Source organism: Mercurialis annua, linkage group LG6, assembly GCF_937616625.2.
Source record: "Mercurialis annua linkage group LG6, ddMerAnnu1.2, whole genome shotgun sequence".
In the NCBI taxonomy this organism is placed as follows: domain Eukaryota; kingdom Viridiplantae; phylum Streptophyta; class Magnoliopsida; order Malpighiales; family Euphorbiaceae; genus Mercurialis; species Mercurialis annua.
The window spans coordinates 1,223,528-1,245,013 of NC_065575.1; the positions used below are offsets into that span (position 1 = coordinate 1,223,528).

General features: G+C 30.0%; 3 protein-coding genes across 8 annotated transcripts; 1 reads left to right on the plus strand and 2 right to left on the minus strand.

Annotated features, from left to right (window-relative positions):
• Positions 1-1,422: 1,422 nt before the first annotated feature.
• Positions 1,423-3,561, plus strand: LOC126686654 (putative disease resistance protein RGA3). The gene has a single exon (XM_050380797.2). It carries the CDS (start codon positions 1,645-1,647, stop codon positions 3,559-3,561), a length of 1,917 nt encoding a protein of 638 aa, XP_050236754.1. The 5' UTR covers positions 1,423-1,644.
• Positions 3,562-5,688: 2,127 nt separating this feature from the next.
• On the minus strand, positions 5,689-7,890 carry LOC126653947 (probable protein phosphatase 2C 24). Of its 5 annotated transcripts, none has more exons than XM_050347955.2 (6): positions 7,714-7,879; positions 7,572-7,646; positions 6,984-7,414; positions 6,541-6,891; positions 6,355-6,460; positions 5,689-6,270 (listed from the first exon to the last, which is right to left on the minus strand). In XM_050347955.2, exons 3-6 carry the CDS (start codon positions 7,368-7,370, stop codon positions 5,900-5,902), a joined length of 1,215 nt encoding a protein of 404 aa, XP_050203912.1. In that variant the 5' UTR covers positions 7,371-7,414; positions 7,572-7,646; positions 7,714-7,879; the 3' UTR covers positions 5,689-5,899. The 5 variants fall into 5 exon arrangements, with proteins under 5 accessions (XP_050203912.1, XP_050203911.1, XP_055962368.1 ...); XM_050347954.2 differs by having other exon boundaries at positions 6,984-7,438; positions 7,714-7,878; XM_056106393.1 differs by having other exon boundaries at positions 6,984-7,646; positions 7,714-7,890.
• A 10,812-nt stretch (positions 7,891-18,702) lies between these two features.
• On the minus strand, positions 18,703-21,412 carry LOC126687285 (tropinone reductase homolog At2g29360-like). 2 transcript variants are annotated; one of them, XM_050381790.2, is made up of 6 exons: positions 21,106-21,412; positions 20,364-20,403; positions 20,196-20,284; positions 19,707-19,923; positions 19,510-19,616; positions 18,703-18,985 (listed from the first exon to the last, which is right to left on the minus strand). In XM_050381790.2, the coding sequence occupies exons 1-6, from the start codon at positions 21,196-21,198 to the stop codon at positions 18,806-18,808; spliced, it is 726 nt and encodes a 241-aa protein (XP_050237747.1). In that variant the 5' UTR covers positions 21,199-21,412; the 3' UTR covers positions 18,703-18,805. The 2 variants fall into 2 exon arrangements, with proteins under 2 accessions (XP_050237747.1, XP_050237746.1); XM_050381789.2 differs by having other exon boundaries at positions 20,196-20,403.
• Positions 21,413-21,486: the final 74 nt, after the last annotated feature.

The window sequence follows — 21,486 nt, forward strand, 5'->3', positions numbered from 1 at the left end:
GCTGTATTGATGCGACCCGACTTCCGATGAGTATTTTTATGCCTAAGTTGGTCTTTAAGAGAATATGATAGCTTGAGAGTTTAATTGATAATAGTATCAGAATACTTGAATTTTGCAAACCTCAAGTCCTTTGTATAGAGGTTGAAAGTAAAAACATACTTTAAGATGTTTGTATTTATGGAGATGAGTGCTTTTAGGATTACAAGTTTTTGTTTTTAGGATTACGTGAATCCTATTGATGATAGAATTCAGCTTGCATCATGCAATTTCTACCAAGACTAGGAATTGGCTCGTCCTTTGAATTTTGTTAACCGAGTCCTAGTGAAATGGGGACTCAGTATCCATCAAATTTTATAACTTGTAGTAAACTCTTTAAATTCTATAACAATGGTTTATTATGTGTGTTCAAAAGAGGTTATCAAATTATATGAATAAGAGTTAAAGTAAGTTCGAGATTATAATACACATCAGTGTTTTTACCGATTCAACCAATACAACCAATTAATGAAATTAAAAAAAATAGAATTAGCGATGGAATTAAGGTATTTAGCAATAGGTTTTTCCGTCGTTAATTCTTATTGTCCGGTTCGACTAGCGGTTTACCGGTTCAACTACACGTTCAATCCATTTCTTTCAATTGCGGTTTTTTGCAGTTTTCGGACCGGACCACTTGTCGGTCGGCTATGTCTTCAAAACACTAGTACATATGGCTAAAATATATAAGGATCACTAGCAAAATTGTGTTAAAAGCTTTATAGAGCTCAAAATTGTAATATGTATAGGTAGATAGATAAGTGAAAGAGTTGCCCAAATTGGTGTTTTATGATTAAACACGACAGAATTTTGAATTTCTGAGTCAGCAGTACAAAATTGTGAATGTTTTGAGTCAACAGTCCATAATTCTGACGTGTTAAAGATTTCACGGCAAATGGAAGGTGTATAGTGGTCCTTTGTGGGTCAATTATGCACATACATATTCGGAAGGAAAAAGACCTTTAATAGTGTTAGACATGGTCAAAGAAAAAAACACATTAAAGCACAAAAAATCAAACAATATTAGATATCTTTAAAAAAAATAGAAATAATTTTTTTTCTTTTGATAATTGAAATAGGGAGAAACGTCTGCGGGAGAATTTAAATTCACAACCTTAACAATTTGTTGCTCAGTATTTATACCATTTAAATTACAGCTCGTTGGTATCGAAATAATTCTAAAATAGCACCACCGCATAATTGATTGATTTTGTTTTCTCTAAAGATATAATTCATTTAAATAAAAAATAATACTTATATTTCTATGCTGATTCCTTTTGCATTAGTTGGCAAGCTTGAGAACTTGGATGTGGCCTTGACACGTGGTAGATTAAACTCTATATATTCATGTTTTTCATACATTTTTACCTATTCCTGCATTACAAACAAAACAATGGCCGAATCTCTTCTGCTCAACTTTACTCAGAGCGTGATCGAAAAGTTTACCTCTCTTGCACTCAAAGAAATATTATTAGCTTGGGGACTTGAAAGGGAACTTCAACAGATTAACAAATACTTAAAGACCATAACTGCTGTGCTTTCGGACGCTGAGCAGCGCCAATCACGGAGCCACCGGATACAAGTGTGGCCCGTAAACTAAAGAATCTTAGAATGAGAGTTGCTGGAGTTGTTAAACTTAAGTCTGATTTCGGCTTAGCGGATTACGGGGTAAACAATACGCAAGTCGTTCGCAGGGAGAGGAGATTGACTCACTCATTTGTGGATGCTGCAACTGTCATTGGAAGAGATGAAGATAAAGAGAAGATCGTAGATCATTTATTGAATGCTTTCGATAGAGAAAATGTCTCGGTTCTTCCCATTGTGGGAATAGGTGGTATAGGGAAGACTACACTTGCTAAGCTGGTGTATAATGATCCAAGGATAAGTAGTCATTTTGAGATGAAGGTTTGGGCATGTATTTCCGACGACTTTGATTTGCAAGAAGTTCTTAAAAAAATCAATGAGGCCACCACCAGTCAGAATTGTTCAGGCTGGGGTATAGAACAATTACAAGCATTCTTGAGGGAGACTATTAACAATAAAAAATACTTGCTTATCTTAGATGACGTGTCCAATAAGAATCGACGAAAATGGAATGAATTGAGAGCTTTGTTGATGGAGGGTGCTAACGGAAGTAGAATTCTAGTCACTACAAGAGAAAATAGTGTTGCCTCAGTTATGGCTAGTGTTCCACCTTACAATTTAAACGACCTTTCTCATAAAAGTTGCCTATCTTTATTTGTCAAATGTGCATTTAAAGATGCACAAGATGCGGAATACTATCCAAATCTTGTAAAAATTGGTGAAGAAATTGTAAATAAATGCAAAGGAGTTCCGCTAGCAGTAGTAACATTAGGATATTTGCTCTATTCCATCGAGAGTGAGCATGAGTGGACATCTGTAAGGAATAGCGAGATATGGAAACTAGAGCAGAAGGAGGATGATATAATGCCGGCACTAAGAATAAGTTATGAGCAGTTGCCATCTGACTTAAAAAGATGCTTCGCATACTGTTCATTTTTTCCAAAGGATTATATAGATACTGATTTTCATTTAATTAAATTTTGGATGGCGTACGGGCTTTTTGAGTGTAAGAATGATAATGAAGAGTTAGAAGATGTTGGATTGCGTTGCTTTAGAGAATTATGTTCGAGGTCCTTTTTCCAAGATATCGATGCAGTAATACATTGGGTACGCTGCAAAATGCATGATTTAATGCATGATCTTGCGTTATCATTGACGCAAAAAGAGTGCTCACTAGTAACATCGACAACCCAACAAATACCAAGGGATGTTCGGCATCTGTTATTTGCTAACCCAAATTCACTTCCTGAAAGTCTTCCTATGATCTTACAAGGTTTAAACGGCGTACGAACCATTGCACCTTTTGTGTCCTCTGACTTTATTAGCCAGTCGTTCATTCTAACGTTGTATTTGCCAACATTCCAATTCCTGCGGTACTTGGATTTGAGTTATTCGGAAATAGTAACACTGCCGGAAAGTATTGGTAGGTTAAAACATTTGAGACTTCTCAACTTAATTTATTCCAAAATAAGAAGACTACCTAATTCTGTTTGCAAGTTACAGAGCTTACAAACTCTATGGCTTTGGGGCTGTTCTGGAATTAAAGAGTTACCTAGTGACATGAAATGCTTCATCAGCCTTCGATCTTTGTCGATAACCACAAAGCAAAAGTGTTTGCCAAATAATCGAATAGGATGTCTAAAATCTCTTCGAAATTTGGGATTCTTTTCTTGTAACAATATAGAATTCTTGTTTGAAGATATGCAGGGTCTCAACCGCCTTCGAAAACTGGCCATCGAGAATTGTTCAAGCTTAAAAAGTCTGCCACAGAGTATAAAATGCCTGACTTCATTGGATTTTCTTTCTATCGCGAACTGTCAGAACCTTGATTTGGAAATGGAGGAGGAAGAGAGCGATAATCAACCTCGATTTTGCCACCTCGAAACGCTGATACTTGCAGGTCTACCAAAGTTGGTGGAATTGCCCCCGGTGGGTTCTCAATAAAATACAACCCGAACAACGTGTATAGACGAAGGTGTGCTATTTACCAAATGGATTCTTTCAGTCTGCAACAGTTTTCTTATCATGTTGATTAATTTCGATACAGAAGTTGATTGAACTAGAATTTGACGTACTGATATAATTGTGAACAAAGATAGTAGTGAATGTTTCGTAGAGAATTTGCCTCATATTTACTATTAGCTGCTCGTTTAAATCTTTTTCTTTTGTTAAAAAACTAAATTCGTGTGAATATGTTCTGATGATAACAACACATCCAAATGGTCATTTCAATTTATTTCAAGAGCTATAGGTTTGTTGAAATCTAAACAATTAAATTTATAGAATAAATTCAATCGTATTCATTTGGATATTTCATATAGTGTAATTTTGTTTGATCTATTTGACATTTTTATAGTCATTTCAATTTATTTATTTTTCAAAATTTTAACGGTTATTTTTCATACGTTTTTAAAATATCCAAATGGATACGATTGAATTTATCCTATATATGAAACTTATCCACTAATTTAAAAGGTGGAGTGACATTTTATTCAATTTTTTTTTAGAATGTAGATTCATTTACCTAATTAAATTGCCAATTATTAAATTTATTGTAACTGCAAATGAAAATTAGAAGCAGTGCCTGTAGCATGGAGCTTTTGAAATTCCAAATCCAAAATGGGCCACTTTAGAGATCCTCTGATTGGAAAATGTTTCCTTCTTCTTTATACGTGTAACCTTCTAATCATCATACTTTTAACTTTTCCCTTTTTCATTTATTCTTTCCGAGAATTGTAACATTAGATTTTTGTGATACAGTAGTTATATGAAAATTATTGTATCGATTTAGTCTACCACGTCATTTGTGAAGTGAATAATAATATTATAACACGTCATTAAAATAATAGCGTTATTATGATATCACTATCAAAAAATGTAAAAAAATAACCACGAAATTATAATAATACCATCATTTTAATAACATGTTATAAAGTGATTGACTTAGTCCACAGATGACGTGTTAGACTAAATTTATGTAATAATTTCTCGTAGTTATATTGATAGAATTAGCCGATTACATCTGAACATTGAAATACACGGTAGATCAAAATTAAAAAGTTAAAAACAACTGAAATCTATAATTGATTTACGACAAAAAAAACAAAATAGTAAAAAAATTAAAAATGCAAATCTGACAGGTGACCAAAAATATGATAAATTCAATTTAAAAATTGACTAGCACTAATCGCATTCTCGTAACTACTATATTGCCAATATATTCAAACGAGAATAGAAAAACTTTGAATTTTTAAAAACATAAAATTGAAGTTTGAACAAACGTTGAAAGGTCTTGAACGAGTGAAGGATCTATATAAATAAAATGAATAACGAACAAAAACACTCAAAAAAACCATATAAATCTCCTAAAAACGGAGCAATTTATTCAAAAAGTAACACAAACATAGACAGAAACGAGCCAAGAGACGATAATATCCGACTAAAAAAAATAGACAATTAATATATAAATTAACTTGTGCTATTCATCTTATAAACATAGGGTGAAAAGATTAAAAATAATAGTCCATATTCAATTAATTTAGGAATATTTAAATTTAATAGGTTGGCGGGTCATATATTCACTGTGTTGTTATGATTAGATAATAAAAAATAGTTTATTAGCTTTATAAATAAGAATATAAAATTAAAAACAATTAGGTATGTTAATTTATAGAACTTGATTTATCTAATTTATCAATTATAAATCATATAAATTATTCATATTAAACTCACCATTTATTACGAATGAATGGAATATAAATTATATTATCACAATATATTTAATTTGTTTATCTAAATAAATTAAATATATTATTTAATTCAATAAAAGTATCAAGTATATAGTAAAATGATACATGTAAATGATTAATCCTATATAAATAGTTAACTCGATGAGTAATCTGCATTTAGATCAAACTGACACGACATGATATTATATTTTGAACCATATCATAAAATATTTTGAACCGTATCATAAATGAAGTGAACGGATTCGCATATCAATTCACGACACAACATATTTTAAACATCATATCAAAGATGGATAAAAACAATAAAAATAATTAAACTGCATTTGAAATTAAATAAAAATTGAACTAAAAGAACTTAACTTACATAATTCTTTTAGTATAACATTAAATTATCATTTACTTACTATTCCATCTTTTTCATTTTCATTTTCATTTTCCTTTACCCCGTTTTCCTTTTTCCCAAAAAAAAAACACACTAATTCAGCATTAAAAAAACCCAAAAATAAAATAGAAATAAAAACTAGCAAATAAGGTCATGGCCACGTGTCTCTCCTAAGATCAACCACGACCACACTCACGTTGTCAGTACTGCGTCTCGCCAGAGCCAATTTCGTCAGCAACATCGAAGCATCAGAGCATGCTTTGTCCGAATTTTCTCCACCACCACTAGAAGTGGCTCCACCGCCATTCTCCACCATCGCCACATCATTCTCCGGCGACGTCGAAAATGACTGCACTTGCCCTTTTCCTCTTAAACACATACGCGCCACCCCACACGCTGTGTCATTTGACACCACGTCCCATAGTCCATCACTTGCTAAAATCAAACAGTCGTCCCCCGCCGTCCTCTCCGTCACCGTCACCTCCGGTTCGCAGCTCACGTACGGTTTCAGATAATTATCACCTGCAAACAAATATTCCGATCAGAATAATTATTCATTAACGAAACCCTAAAAATAATTATTTTTCTTTCAAAAAAAAAACAAACCTATAGCTCTTGACATCGCAAGAACTCCAAGAACTCTCGGTCCATCCCAGTATATAACCCGGCCACCGGCGGCTTGGATCCGGTTCAACTCGTCGGGTCGGTCAGGCTGTTGAAACGTAAAAGAAGACAGTAAAACCGGTGATCTCTTTAACAAAAATATTTAGCTCAGTGTTAAATGTTTCTAACCTTGTGATCAATAGAGAGAGGGACAGGCTTGCCGTTTCGACTCAAAACGGCACGTGAATCGCCGCAGTTAGCGACGATAATCTTATCTCTGGTTATAACAGCAACGACGGCTGTAGATCCGACGGCGTCACATTCCGGCGTCTGCATTTCGCATCTACAACTACCACCACCGCCGCCACCAGCAGCAGCTACTCCTCCATCGCTAGCAACTATAGCTTCCTTGTCCATTCTACTAAAGCTTCTCTCCATTGCCTTCTTCCACTCTCCATTGGCCAACGACGACGGAACCGCCGCTAAAGCCGCCTCTTCTTTCACTAGCTCATGCAGTCTCTCTCTACATCTCATCGCCACCTGCATAACCAAAAACAATACGAAAAACTTCAGTTTTAACGGTATTTTCTATTGCAGTTTAGCAATTCAATTTTATTAAGCTCGCTACGTACATGAGAGCAGCCATGGCCGTCGTAAACACCGAAATAATGTAACGGATAATCGAATTCTTGATTCTTCTTAAAAAACGAAGGATAAACAGCTACAGCATCTTCCATGTCTCTTCTTCTTCCACAAACTGAAGCGACGCCGTATTTCGGATATAAATTTGGATTTAACAAAATTGACGGTGTTAAAACAAGCTTCATTACAATTTCTTGATTCATCTCTGGTTTTCCATTCTCATGAGCTGAGCATTCTTCAGTATCTCCTCCAGCTCCGTTACAAGAAGCTGTAACTTCAATTTTCCGGCGTTTGATACCGTTAACATTATTATTATTGTCACCTTCGTCTTTCTCCGGTGTAACTCCGGTGACAAATTTAACTCTTCTGATCTCCATTCTTCTCCTCCTCGCGGCCCTGGAAATTCCGCCCTCGCACGACGCTGAGGAAGCTTCACTATCACTTACTACTCCACAACATATCTCAGCCATTAAAAACAAAAACAAAATCTAGTTCGTTTAATTTCTTGTACTTATTTTATATATGAACTGAACACATTCAAGAATCAAGAATTCTGAAATTATGAATTCTTAACTAACCTGATGTGATCAAGATTCTTGAATTCTTTCATTTAATCTTAATTCTTGATCAATTTCGAACATTTCTTCGTATTTCTGCAAAAAACTGAAAAATAAATTGCAATCAAAGAAACTTCAGAGAGAAGCTGAAGCTGGTTCTTACAAATATGTTTTGATTTTCTTGATTTGGATTTTGAGCATGGTTTACTACAACGGGCAGCTTGCCCGTCACCGAATACGGGCAGTTTCAGCGTACTATAATGTGGAGCGTGACCTACTGTTTTCTTTCTTTTTCATTCTCCACCGTTTGATTTCTTACCTCGCTGTGTCAAATTGGCAACACGTGTATGTACTAATTTTGAGTAATAATCGTCGTGGCCCAATCGGAATACTGCACGGAATTTTCACGTACTTACTTTTCTCACACGCATGAGGTCCTTTCCTCTACCCTCCTCGTTTTTTGTTATTTTTAAAATTTTGAATGTCAATTCTTTTCAATAGTATTAAATGAAGGAGAGATTTTTAGATAGACGTATTTTATCACGTCATTCGTAAATTACTCTATTATATTATGACATTTTATTAAAATAGTAGCGCTATTATGATTTTATTTATTATTTTTTTATATTTTTAAATAGTAATATTATGATAGTAACATTATTTTAATGACGTGTTATAATATGATAGGTTTAGTTCACAGTTAATGTGATAGACTGAGTCTATTTAAAAATTTCTCTAAATGAATAGTTTTTAAAATTAAAAAAGATGATACTAAAATTTTAAAAAGTATTTCAAATTTTCTAGGAAGAGTTTTTATCATAATGTAACTTCTACAAACACTTAAATTTATAAATATTTGGTTTAAAATAATTATTAAAAATAGAACAAAATGATTATTTTATATAAAATTAGTTGCTTTCACTATTTGAGTTTTGAATTTTTCATAAATTCATTTAGTATTTTGTATTTAAATAGTTGATCTGTTTCTCTGCTGTTTTTTGCCTAAACTTTTAATGTGTCACTTATAGTTTTTTTTTTTTGACAACCGAATAATCTTCCATTAATAATAAAGAGCAGTTACAGGTGTAAGAATTCATAAAGGGTATAACCGTTTCTAATGACCTGACATGGAACAAGATATAAACCTTGATTCGCAGATCGCCTTACAAAATAAAATCAAAATTACATAACTGCTCTAACACATAAGATCCAATCCTTTTCTGTCTAACAGAACACTCACAAACTCTTCATAAAAAAACAACAAATCTTTCATATAGAAAGAACAGCAAAACTTTCAAAAAGAAAGACAATCGCTGTAAAATAGTTATAAAAAAAAAAACTAATATAACCTATAACGATTTCATCTTCAATCTTGAAAGGTCTTGATCCATCTCTGATTTTTTATTTATTGAAATTGATGCGCGTCGTCGATAGATTTACCAACCAAAATGAAAAAGATGAAAAAGAGTCGGTCATTTATTTTATTCTAAAGCAATAAAAAAAATGGCTACCGTCAACGGTAAAAATAAACCATTGACGGCAGCCGAAACGAAAACAAGAGGAGAAACGCTTGACGGTTAGGGTTTTCTATTTGAGAGAGAGGGGAGAGGATGACTAAATTTCCTCCACTTCTTGTGATAGTGTGTAGTTTTGTGCGAAAGTTTAAGGTAGCAGTTTCTGCCACTTCTTGTGATTTTAATATAAATTAATTAAAAAACAAAAAGTTAGCCGTTTTTTATTGATAAAAATTAAACAATCTCCAATTACAAGAGTTAATTATATATAATTATAGTGCTTTTATTTGTAATTGTTTCTGTTTTAAGTAAAAGTTGCATAATAAATTTTTTTGCAAATAAGCAAATGATATAATTAAAAGAAAGATATTTTTGATACAATATCCCAAAAAAATTAATCAATAAAAATCAAAATTTTAATTATTTATAATAAAAATACTTACTTCATATTCAAATTAAATAAAAATTAATACTAATTTCGAATTACAAGATAAACTACATTTAAAGTATAATAATTATCTTTACAATTAATGTGTCAAGTTATTTTTATAATAATGTTATAAGCGACATCAATAAACTTCATATTTATATAGTTTTTATTTTTCAAATATAGCATTCACCATTTTATTAATTTTTGAGTTATTTTTGTTTATTAAAATTCAAGTAACTCAATTGTTTAGTTTGTAATTTTATTAATTATTGATTTATATTACACTGTGTTAAATTAGTTTAAGTACTAGATCTGATGCTATTATTTGTTATTTGTATATAAAATTGTATCAATTTAATTGTTTAGATTTAATTCAATTCAACTAAATAATTATTGAATTTTCTTTTGGATGATTAATTAATTGAATGAATCAAATAATAATTCGATTCCAACTTAAAAACAGTGATTTGAAATTCAGAATAGTATATGTTGGTCCAAGTGGTAAGCGGCTTGATATCGTTTAAATAAGGTCTCGGGTTCGAGTCCTTGTAAATGCAGAAAATTTCCACTGGCAGACTCATCCACCATGCCAGGTGCGCGACGCGGGTCGGATCCGGATTAGTCAGGGCGAAGCCTTGAAAATCGGATGAGCTTACTAAAAAAAATTTAAGAAATTCTATATATTTTTATTTATTTTCTGAGGGATTCTGTGGCCCAATGAAAATGTAATACGTGACGTTGAAATGTGGGTCCCGATCGTTGACGCCTATAAGAATTTTAAAGCTGAGGCTTTCTTCTTCTTGTTACACGTGTTCATGTGTTCATTCAAGTTGTGGAGCCCATATCTTTGTCCAAACTGACACGTTTCATGTTTACAACTTCTTTTAACATAGTATAAATAAAGTTAAAAGATACATAAAAACTCTCTTAGTTTTACAAAAATACAAATCCGCTCTTTTATTTTTTTTAAAAATAATTAAGTCTTTTTTATTTTCAAATAAAACAAATTATCTATTTCATCCAGCATCATTATAAACACTCGTTAATAACTGACATATATATCTCTCATAATTATATAGAAAAATAATTCAAAAATAATTTTAATGTTTAAAATTATAATTAAAAATTTGAGTGGGTAAGTGTCCCAAAATAAATTAAAAGCGTTTATTTATTCGCTTTTAAATAAGAGTTTAATTGTTCAATTTTAAAAACACGAAGGATTAGTTGTGTTTTAAAAAAAATAAAAAAATTGATCTGTACTTTTAAAAGAAATTGAGAGTTTTTTTATATTTATGATATAAATAAATTTAGAACAAAAAATCCACTCCACCCACCTCAACTTAACTCAAGTATAATTACTTTTTTTTGAAACTTGACTTAATTATAAAAAAAGTCATTTTTAATAGATAGATCAACAAAATTCAAATCTTTCATTTTCGCATTAGTTTTACTACTCTAAAAAAAAGTTGAAATATTTAAGTAAATCTAATCAATCCTAATTAACTCTCATGAGCTCCAATTAAAAGTTGTGCACAAGCCACAGTTATCGCTTCCTTAGTTGTTGCCGCCTCGATGTATGTATATCTTAGTCTCTATATTCGCTATATTCGTGTGCAAACGAACAAATGAATAGACATCAATTAATTTTAGTAGAACCCAGTTGAGTATCTTGAGTTCCATATCTGCAAACGAATGAAGAGATGAAGACGATTTATTTACAGCAAACGCAGTTACATTTACTGTTTGCTCGCTCGTTTTCATGTGGCATGTCGATCTAAGAGGAGCAGATGGTGACGAGATGGTGATGGTCCAAAGGTGGCGGAAGCGTGATGGAGAAAAAGAAGAATTATAGTTAAAATTAGAAAGGCTTAATTCCTTAAAAAACCCCCACCTTGCACTTTTTCTTCGTTTATACCCTGACCTTGTAAAAACACCATTTGTACCCAATTTTGGGTTTTTATGTTTCATCTCTACCCAAAAGCATTAAATTGTACTTTTTTCATTTGGAAAAGAGTTTAAAACATACTTTTTTCTATTTTAAAATATACAAATAAATCCTTAAACTTAAAAAATAATCAAATACATCCAAATAATTAATTAATTTTTTTAATTTGATAAAATAATAAAAAATTAAAAAAAATATTATTATTTTTAATTTTTTTTGTCGGAAATATTCTTAAAAAAGTTGAAAAAATTAAAAAAAATTGAAATACTTTTTAAAAAAACTAAAAAAAATTATTATTATTTTTAATTTTTTTTGTCGGAAATATTTTTAAAAAAGTTGAAAAAATTAAAAAAAATTCGAAATATTTTTTAAAAAAACTAAAAAAAATTATTTTTTTTTTTAAAAAGATGGTATTTTTGTACTATTAATAACATTAATATCTAATTCGTATATAAGTTAAAAATGAAGGATTGTTTTAAACTTTTTTTTCAAATGAAAAGAGTACAATTTAATGCTTTTGGGTAGAGATGAAACATAAAAACTCAAAATTGGGTACAAATGGTGTTTTTACAAGGTCGGGGTATAAACGAAAAAAAAATGCAAGGTGGGGTTTTTTTAAGAAATTAAGCCAATTAGAAAAGATCTTAAATTTTTATTTAAAATAAAAATATTATGAATTTTTAACAATATAAAAAAAGGAAATTAATGTTTGGCAATCATTAGTTTGAGAAATATAATAAATACCAAAAAAAATTATACTAATTGAAGTGTATATTTCATGTATGAAAGTGCAATTGGGGAAGAAGATTTGATATGATTTAAAAATAATTTGAGCATTTTTGACTAATTTTGACAGAATTGACTTTTTTGATATTTTATGCCAATCCGGGGATTTATTATTTATTCCAAATAATTATTAATTATTATTTATGTTTTATAATATTTTTCGATTTAAAATATCAAAATAATATTTTTATTTTTTATTTTTAAGATTTAATCTTTATTAGTAAGACTGAAAAAATTAACAATAATTAATATGAAAATTTAATATAAAATATATCTATTATTTTGTTAAATCTATACGAAATAGTATAAAATGATAAATATTATGAACATGAAGAAAGGTTTTATTAATTTATTAATTTTAGCATATTTTTAAATGGATTATATATTATTTTTAAATCTATATGAATAAGTCTAAAATGACAAATATTATAGATCGAAACAAAGTTTTATTAATTTATTAATTTTATCATATTGTTAGTTGTAGCAGTAGTGTAATGAAAAAATCGTTTCAATTAAGAAAAATAATTTTTTATGTGATGCGCAATGTATACCTTCAGCTATTAATAAAGAATCAAAATAACTCTCTCGCTTTCTTTCTCTTTCTCTCCTAAAAAACACCTCTATTTTCTCTCCTAAAAACCTTAGCCGCTAATAGCTTTTTTTGTACTGTTGTAAGTAGTTTACTTTTATCGTTATTCGTTTTTTTATATTATATTAATTTTATAGTATAATAGACAACCAACTCTTTCATTTTTTTTCTTGTTAAATTAGAATTTATGAAGGAACCGCATATCTAACTCAATTATCAACAAACAAAAATAGATTGAAAATCTTTCATAAACAAATATGGAGTTGTTTTCGAGTTATATTAATTTTATTTATTTTATTTATTTTTTATATTGTTTTTGATATTAACCCGTGATTTTGTTCATAAGAGAAGGGTTTTCTTGATTTTAAGTAATTGGTTTTGCTAGAGTCTTTATCTATCACAATATTTTTCTTAAAAAAAATTATATTATTTTTTATTGTCAGGTGTTGGTTGAATTAGACATCATTACTGTAATTTTTAATATCAGAAATCAATTAGCAGGCAATTGAAAAAGTTTACTTGAAGATTGACCAGAAAAAATTAGTTTATTAGGGAAACAATTAATATAATAATCTTTTTTATTTTTATATGCGAATCAAACATCACGTTATATATTGAGTGTTTATCCCATACAACCGTTGCGCCACATCATTTTTACATCAAGCCAATGAGCATTTGCGATAGAGAATCTTTTAATTATTATTTATTTTTTTTATCATTCAATTTTCCACATGGCTAACGCATAATTGGTTTGTTGCACGAATGACATAACGCAACGGTTGTGTATAATAATTTTTCTTATATATTTCATATCAGATTATCATATTTTAAATTTTTTATAAATATAATTGGTTCATATCCAACTTAACGAGATTATATGAATTTAAAAAAATAAAAATTAAATTGATCGCACGAGATTGCTTTAAATTAATGTATAACAAGACATCTATAAAGATTTTTATTATCAAATCTTATTTGTATTTTCTAGAAAGAAATGGTGCGGCCCCACAGAAGGTAGGGAACACACAATCACTTAAGCAGATTTAGTAGCACACATGGAGGATAGTAATTGGACAACGTGGATAATTAGAAAGATAGACAGTACGGTAGTGGGGACCACGTAGACCCCAAAAGAAAACCGTAGATGAATTCCACGTGTAGGGTCAGGCTGGCAAGCAGTTTCATTCTATCCGGTGATTGAAGTTGACACCAGGTTTAAACTTACTGCCACGTTTCAAAACAAGTTGGTAGCAAAATCACTTAATCATAGGCACTTTTTTTTGTATCCTTTTCTTTTTAAATGAAGGGAGGGAAAAATTGTGCTCATCTTCATTTAGAAATAAACATAATTTTTCAGTTTGATTCTAATATATTTAATTAATTATGTTAAATTATTAGATATAATTATAATAATATTTTGATAAAAGTCTAATCTGTTTATTAAAAAATATTATAAATAAAGATTTAATAAACTCAATTAGCTTATAAAAATACGTTTAGCATATCCATAATAATTGATTCAACACAATTATTAAATTTTTTTCCAAAGCTATGAATTAGATAGATAGGATAAATTTATAAATTGATGAAAATCATATTAACAAAATCTAATCATATAAATTTTTAAGATGCAAACTAAAACTAAAATAAAAAATACACACGAAGCTACCAATTACAAGTAAAAATTAATTGTTAGCATAGTTTAAACCGGAATCCGCTAATCTAACACTTTTTCAAGAGAGCGGCATGTCCGATTTCGCCTTTGAACTCACTTGCTCCATACTTTCATCCACACCTTTAACAAGTCACAAAAAAATAGAACAAACAAACACCATATCCACATCAAAATTTTTTGGATCATCAAAATTTGAATATAAAACTCCAACAAACACTAAAAATCTTTGAAATGATCAGAAAAATCCGACATGCAACAAGAAAAACCATCCTAAAAAAATTAATTCAACCAACAGAAACTTCAGAAGGAGAGATTTATTGATTAAAGAAAGTAGAAAAGTAAAGAAATAACAAATCCATGGTTTTGATGAGAAGTTTTTAGGGAGAAGGGAGAGATAGTTTTTTTTAGAGAGATTTTTTTTTTACCAACACAATTATTATTTAACTTAATATAATCAAACAACAAACTTCCTAAACAACTGTAAATATTTATACAACACAATAATTGATATATTATATTGATGTATTTTACTCATGTACAATAAATTAATTAATTAACATAATTACTAATAATTATAAACGTGTTTTAAATGAATTTAACCGGTTTAACTTGTTATGCAACCAATTATAAATAAATTGACATGTTTATAATTGTTTCCATGTAACTTCAATATGAATTTGTTTAATTTTGTGTTATGTCACGTCGTATAAATAGATCAATATAAAAAAATTAAAATTAAACATGAGATTCTCATATCGAATTATAGTAGGGACCATTTGTTTATAATTTAATTTTTTTAATTACAATATTGTGTTTGATTAGTTAGATTTAATGAATTTATGAAAGCATGTGTCTTGCAAGAAACATTTTCTCTCGGAGCCGTCTTTGTCAAATAATGTGCTACTTTAAACATCATTTTAAAACAGTATGAGCTACTAAACCATGGTTTTTTCTTCTTCTTAAAATTATGGCAAATTTGGTAATCTAAATTGGATGATAATTTGAATTTTTGTACTTAATTAATTTGAAAATTTATTTTTAAAAATAGGATTCCCCTTTTAATGTGCTTTCTATGAGATACAGAATCCTAATACCCGCTTAAAATTGTTTTTAAGATTTCGTGTCTTTATTTTTCATTTTCTCAAATTTTCTCAAATTTTCGAGTTTGTTTTTAGTATTCGTGAAACTGTAACTGGATTTATGAACTCTTTAATAGAATAAGAATTATAACTACCATAAATAAATTTTCAGAATAAATTAAAAAAGCTAAACACAGTTACCACATGAATAGATTTTTAGAATATAATATTAGTATCATTCTCTAATTTTATTATCTTATAAATTAAGCTCTTTTATTCTATTTAAATCTGATTGAACATCTGACATCGTCTACATCAAAGTTTATGTTGTTAATAGATTTGATAGAATAACAAATATAAAAATGTTTTGATTCCTTATACAGCGTATCTACATCCATTATACGAAAAAGAGGCAACTTTTGGATTAATATGAAATCCATGGAGGGAAGATATATAAAACTTTTAGGATTGATTGTTAATTGTAGTTCATGGCTTTATATGTCTAAGAAATTAAAAAGCTGTAATTTTTGGGAACTATACCTTTGTATGGTTAGGCAAACAACTCACACTACTAGAAAATTAACTTTATGATCCACCACCTTATATAATGCCACTAATTGTAATTAATAACGGTGGCCTAACCACGAGGCGAGGGGGCGGCCACCTCCCTAGCTTGCGTGATGTCGATAACGGACACTCGTATCAGGACTCCAGTTCAAGCTGCCTTTCCTTCTCCAACCTTATATTATAAGTTTGAAAAAAAAAATAACATACTACCAAACAGTTATTTAAGTAATTTTTTAAATTTATTTATCAGATAGATAAAATTTTGTTCGTTATCAATTTTACCGCTATTTACATGTAATAAGTGATGGTGGCAATAATTTATCTTAAAATAACTAAAATAAAAAAAAGAAAAAATATTATCTATGACCGCGAAAAATATATATCATCCAATTTAAGACATATTTTATCAGATGTTTAAATTTTTATATATTTATCTCCCTCGTCGACAATATCCACATCTATCATATAGAAAAGAGGTGAGTTTTGGACTTGTATTAAATCCATGGAGGGAGACACCCAAGGCTTTTAGAATTGATTGTTAATTGTAGTCATTGGCTTTATATGCCTAAGGCACCAAAAAGCTGTGATTTTGGGAACTATATATTTGTATGGTTAGGCAAACACTCATTACAAGAAAACCATCTTTCCGCGACGGACATTTCTGTCTCGAAAAGGATAAAATTTGTCGCTAAGGATGTCGCCGATTTACATTTTCAAAAGGAGAAAATATGTTGCTAATGTACTTAGCGACGATATTAAAGACAAAAATAATTTATCTCTAATAGATTCAACGCTAATTATTAAAAAAAATATTAAAAAAATCTATTTCTAATTTGCTATAGATCAATCAACCCATCGGTTTTCCAAGAAAACACAAAACCGAACAGAGTTAAGAGGATACAGTTTGGTTTTATTTGGTTTTTAATTTTACCAAAATACAAGAGTAATTGTTCCTTTTCAAAATTTTAAAGATAAAATGTAAAAGTTAAATAAAAAAATACATTTAAATAAATTTTATGTCAAATTGTAATGTATTGTATATTTTATTATTTAAACACATAAAAAATAATATCATTTAAAAAGGTATACAAATATTATTTTTTTGATTTTTTAAAATTAAAAATAACCGACTCCGTCAAAATATTTTAAAGGCCTAATTACTTAAAAAAATCCCACCTTGTAACATTTATTCGTTTATACCCTGACCTAGGAAAAAGTTCATTTGTACCCTTTTTTTGATATTTTATTTTCGTCTCTACCCTAAAGAGTTAATTTGACCTCTTTTTATTTGGGAAAATATTCAAAATGATCCTTTATATTTAGCTTATATTCTAATTAAACATTAATATTATTAATCATTTATAATGTTTTCATCCTTTAATTAATTTAATTGTCAAAAATTTAAATTTTAGGGTAGAGATGAAAACGAAAAATCAAAAAAAGAGTATAAATTAACTTTTTCCTACGTGAGGGTATAAACGAAAAAATGTTATAAGTTGAAGTTTTTTTTAAATAATTAGGCCTATTTTAAAAATAAATATCAGCCAATTGTTTTAGGTTTGATTCACTTTTATTTGGTTTGTTCTGCAGCTTTTTTTTTTGGTAAGCCCATCCGGTTTCCAAGGCTTCGCCCTGACTAATCCGGATCCGACCCGCGTCGCGCACCTGGCATGGTGGGTGAGTCTGCCAGTGGGAATTTTCTGCATTCACAAGGACTCGAACCCGAGACCTTGCTTAAGCGATACCGAGCCGCTTACCACTTGGACCAACTCTCATCGGTGGTTTGTTCTGCAGCTTTAATTGCACCTATTGGTAAAATAAGTGGTTGGTAATAAATTTTTAAAATTGTTTGATTATGTTAGGCTGTTGGCTTTGTGAATACATGGCACATTGTTATTGGTTGAATATAAAATTTAAGGATATGTGTATTTAACCAAATGGATTCTTTTCTTAAAATCTAATCAAAAGGTTAGTTACAATAAATTCAACCGAGGAAGGATTATTTTATTGACATTGTAACTTGAGAAAAAATTATACTCAACTTTTTTTATCTAATACTTATATATTGGAGTCAAATTGAAACAAAAAAGCTAAAAAATATATGTTATTTTTATAGTTTGTGGGCTAAATAGAAAATAATTATTCTTACTTTTGAATGCAGGAATGGGGTTAAAATGTTTTGCAGATATCAAACTATACTAGCTTTTTTTTTTCACCACGGGATACGGAGTTTTTGCTTTTGAATGTAAAATTGTTTGCTCATCCAATTTTACCACATAAAAATGCCATATTAGCAAAACTACAGAAAAAACGATCACTGAAAATCATATATTGAAAAAACGACACACAGAGAATCATATATTAATACATACAACACACAAAGTATCATGCCATTGGTTTTCCTTTACAACGTAAGTAAATTTTTACAAGAGATGAATGAGTAAACCTTTTTTTTGTAACGAAAATAGAAGTTAGACTATTAAAATACATCGAACGAAACATTAGTTACCAAAATATAAAAAGTTTTACCCTCATAACAAATACAAGTAAATAAAAGAAAATATAAATAAATTTGTAAAAGGTAATATTGCATTATATAGAGACAAATCTTTTGTTCTGCTGCATATAAGAAGCACAACTCATTGCAATGTGTTACAAGTTGTTGCAAAGTTAAAAGAAGAAACCATTTACAGTCATCCCTCCATCAACACAAATAATCTGCCCTGTTATGTATGATGCAGCAGGCAGACATAGAAACGCCACCAACGAAGACACCTCCTTGGCCTCTCCGACCCTTCCAATCGGAGTTCGCAAGACTATTCCATTGGAGAATGTTTCGTAACCACGTGCCTATAAAGCAATAGAGTATGTTTTATGCACCTCAAACAAGTACTCATCTTAGTTTCGCCACGATAAACATAACAAAGATAATGCCGTAAATCTATCTCCGGAACTTGATCAACCAACAAGGAGCACCACAGCTTGGAAGAAAGTTATGAGGCGCGAAACTTCATTTAGTTAACGTTTACACATTTTGAAAATGTTTCGGAAACTCCCCGTTCTAAATACAAAGTTTCTCTTCTTAACATGGAAGCATTAAAAACATGGTTCTAAGTCGCTTTATGTAAAGGTTGTTATTTGAAGGATTTTAAATTCGACTTTGCTACTTCTACTATTATCTAACTATTATTATATTTTGCACATGTAACAACTGTTATCTAAATTTACGGCATTATTGAAGCCATTACCTATAGATCATCACAATGCTGCATAGGAAATTAATAAATTATTAATTTTTTATATACGGACGTCATTTATACATTTTATATATGGCCGTGGCCACGATTTAAATCCGTGATTGGTAAGCAACTTACTTGTTCAGTAAGTGGAGTTCTGATTAACCCAGGCGCAACGCTGTTACTCCTTATACTGTCCTTTGCCCATTCACATGCCAAATTCTTAGCAAGCTGGTTCATTGCAGCTGCAACCAAGCAAAGAAGAAATCATAGTGTTCATGTCATTACAAAATCGATGATCAACAAGCGAGCAATCGAAAAACAGTAGTTGTTACCTTTGGTCGCGCCATATATGCTGCTTGCATTTACCGATACAATTCCACTAACTGATGAAATAAAGACAATACTTCCTGCGCCAGAAGATTTAAGAAGAGGATGCGCGAGTTGGCACAAGTGGTAGGCAGATTCAAAATTGGTGCTCATTAGATATGAAAACTCTTCAGCTGTATAATTCTCAGTAGGCTTTCTGATGCCTGTTCCCACATTGTTTATCTGAAATCAAACATTAATTACCTCAAATATATAAGACAAATATGCTAAACAAATCCATGCCATAACACAAAATAAGTATACACTACTAGTAGAAGCTATACTACACAAAAACTTCTACAATCCTATATTTCAGTATATAATTTCCGTTTCCGGAACTTTGTATTTATAACTTCTTCTTATAGAAATTATTATTTCACCATTTCTTGTTTTGGCATTTTCATTACCGTGATACATAGTATAGGAGGTTCAAAATTCAAACCGAGATGACTTACGAGGATGTTAAGTTTTCCATTAAACAGAGACGAGACTTCATTAATTAGGCTCTCTCTGTTGGCTCTACACGATACATCACATACCGAACCTGTGACTTTAAAACCTTTAGCAATCCATTTATCTATGCATTCTTTAAGCTGAGTTTCATTGCGAGAGCAAGCGTGTACCTCTGCCCCTAATCCTGCTAATTCCTCCACAATAGCATGCCTGATTATCCCAAAATTAAATCAAATTTCAAAAACAGAAAATATCAGTTCTTGAAATTTATTTCAGACACAGAACTAATCTTGAAATGAATCAATACATGAACAACAATCTCATTAATTAAATGGCTAAACTCTTAACTAACATCTTGATCTGTCACATTCATGACCTCAACCTACATTTCAGTATTTCATTTACATTCCCGGAAAAATTTAACATAGCTCAAAAAACCTATATTTATAACATATTTGTTACCACCGAATAATATGCGCAGCAAAATCGAAACCGTCCAGTAGATACCTCATTTTAAATTTAATTTAACAAACAACAATGTAGTAAAGAGATTTACATTGTTCAACTAAGCCTACATCTACAAACGAGGAATTGAGCCATCCACTTATCAGAAGTATAAAATTAATGGAAAATCACCAAAGAAGAACATTTCCACTAAATGTACCTTTAGAACAAAATACTTATAATTAATTTAACTTCTGCGGAAAGTAAACGAAAAGGGATCTAAAAGAGTTAAAAACGACGAACATGTTTCACATCTCACGCACTCACCATGATTATATACGTACAGTAAAGCAAGAACAATTAAATAAAACAATTAATTAATCAAAGAATTAATGAAAGTATATAACAAAAAACTAATCAATCTTATTACATAAATTAATGAAGCTAACAAAAATTAGGATTACATACCCAATTCCTTTGGTACCACCAGTAACAAGAGCTGTCATCCCTTGAAGAGACCACCTTCTGCTGATCTCCATTATCACTTACTATTTTTTTCATCTCTTGGTATTAGAGCACTAATTTCATTTATATCAGAGTTAAATGAAGGAGATTGGAAAATAACTAAATATAGGTACTTACCAAAAAAAGAAATAACTAAAAATAGGCTAGTAAAATAAAAATACAGAAGACTTTAAATGCAGCCATTGAACCAAAATATAATGTTTGTCTTTAACTTTGACAGTAAAAAAATTTATAAATTTTGATAGAGATGCAATTTATGCTTAAAAATTTGTAAAAAAATTAACATACATTTGTTTCTTTTTAATTGCAACAATTTATAAGTTT

Excerpts from the sequence above, each read along its gene's own strand:
- LOC126686654 (XM_050380797.2), top strand. The coding sequence starts at position 1,645 with ATGAGAGTTGCTGGAGTTGTTAAACTTAAGTCTGATTTCGGCTTAGCG.
- LOC126687285 (XM_050381789.2), bottom strand. The coding sequence starts at position 21,176 with ATGGAGATCAGCAGAAGGTGGTCTCTTCAAGGGATGACAGCTCTTGTT. Across the intron at positions 19,924-20,195 it reads ATGGAAAACTTAACATCCTC|ATAAACAATGTGGGAACAGG; the intron begins GTAAGTCATCTC and ends GTTTGATTTCAG. Across the intron at positions 18,986-19,509 it reads GAACTCCACTTACTGAACAA|GCACGTGGTTACGAAACATT; the intron begins GTAAGTTGCTTA and ends ATTGCTTTATAG.
- LOC126653947 (XM_056106393.1), bottom strand. The coding sequence starts at position 7,463 with ATGGCTGAGATATGTTGTGGAGTAGTAAGTGATAGTGAAGCTTCCTCA. Across the intron at positions 6,892-6,983 it reads ACGGCCATGGCTGCTCTCAT|GTGGCGATGAGATGTAGAGA; the intron begins GTACGTAGCGAG and ends TTGGTTATGCAG. Across the intron at positions 6,461-6,540 it reads CTCTCTCTATTGATCACAAG|CCTGACCGACCCGACGAGTT; the intron begins GTTAGAAACATT and ends ACGTTTCAACAG.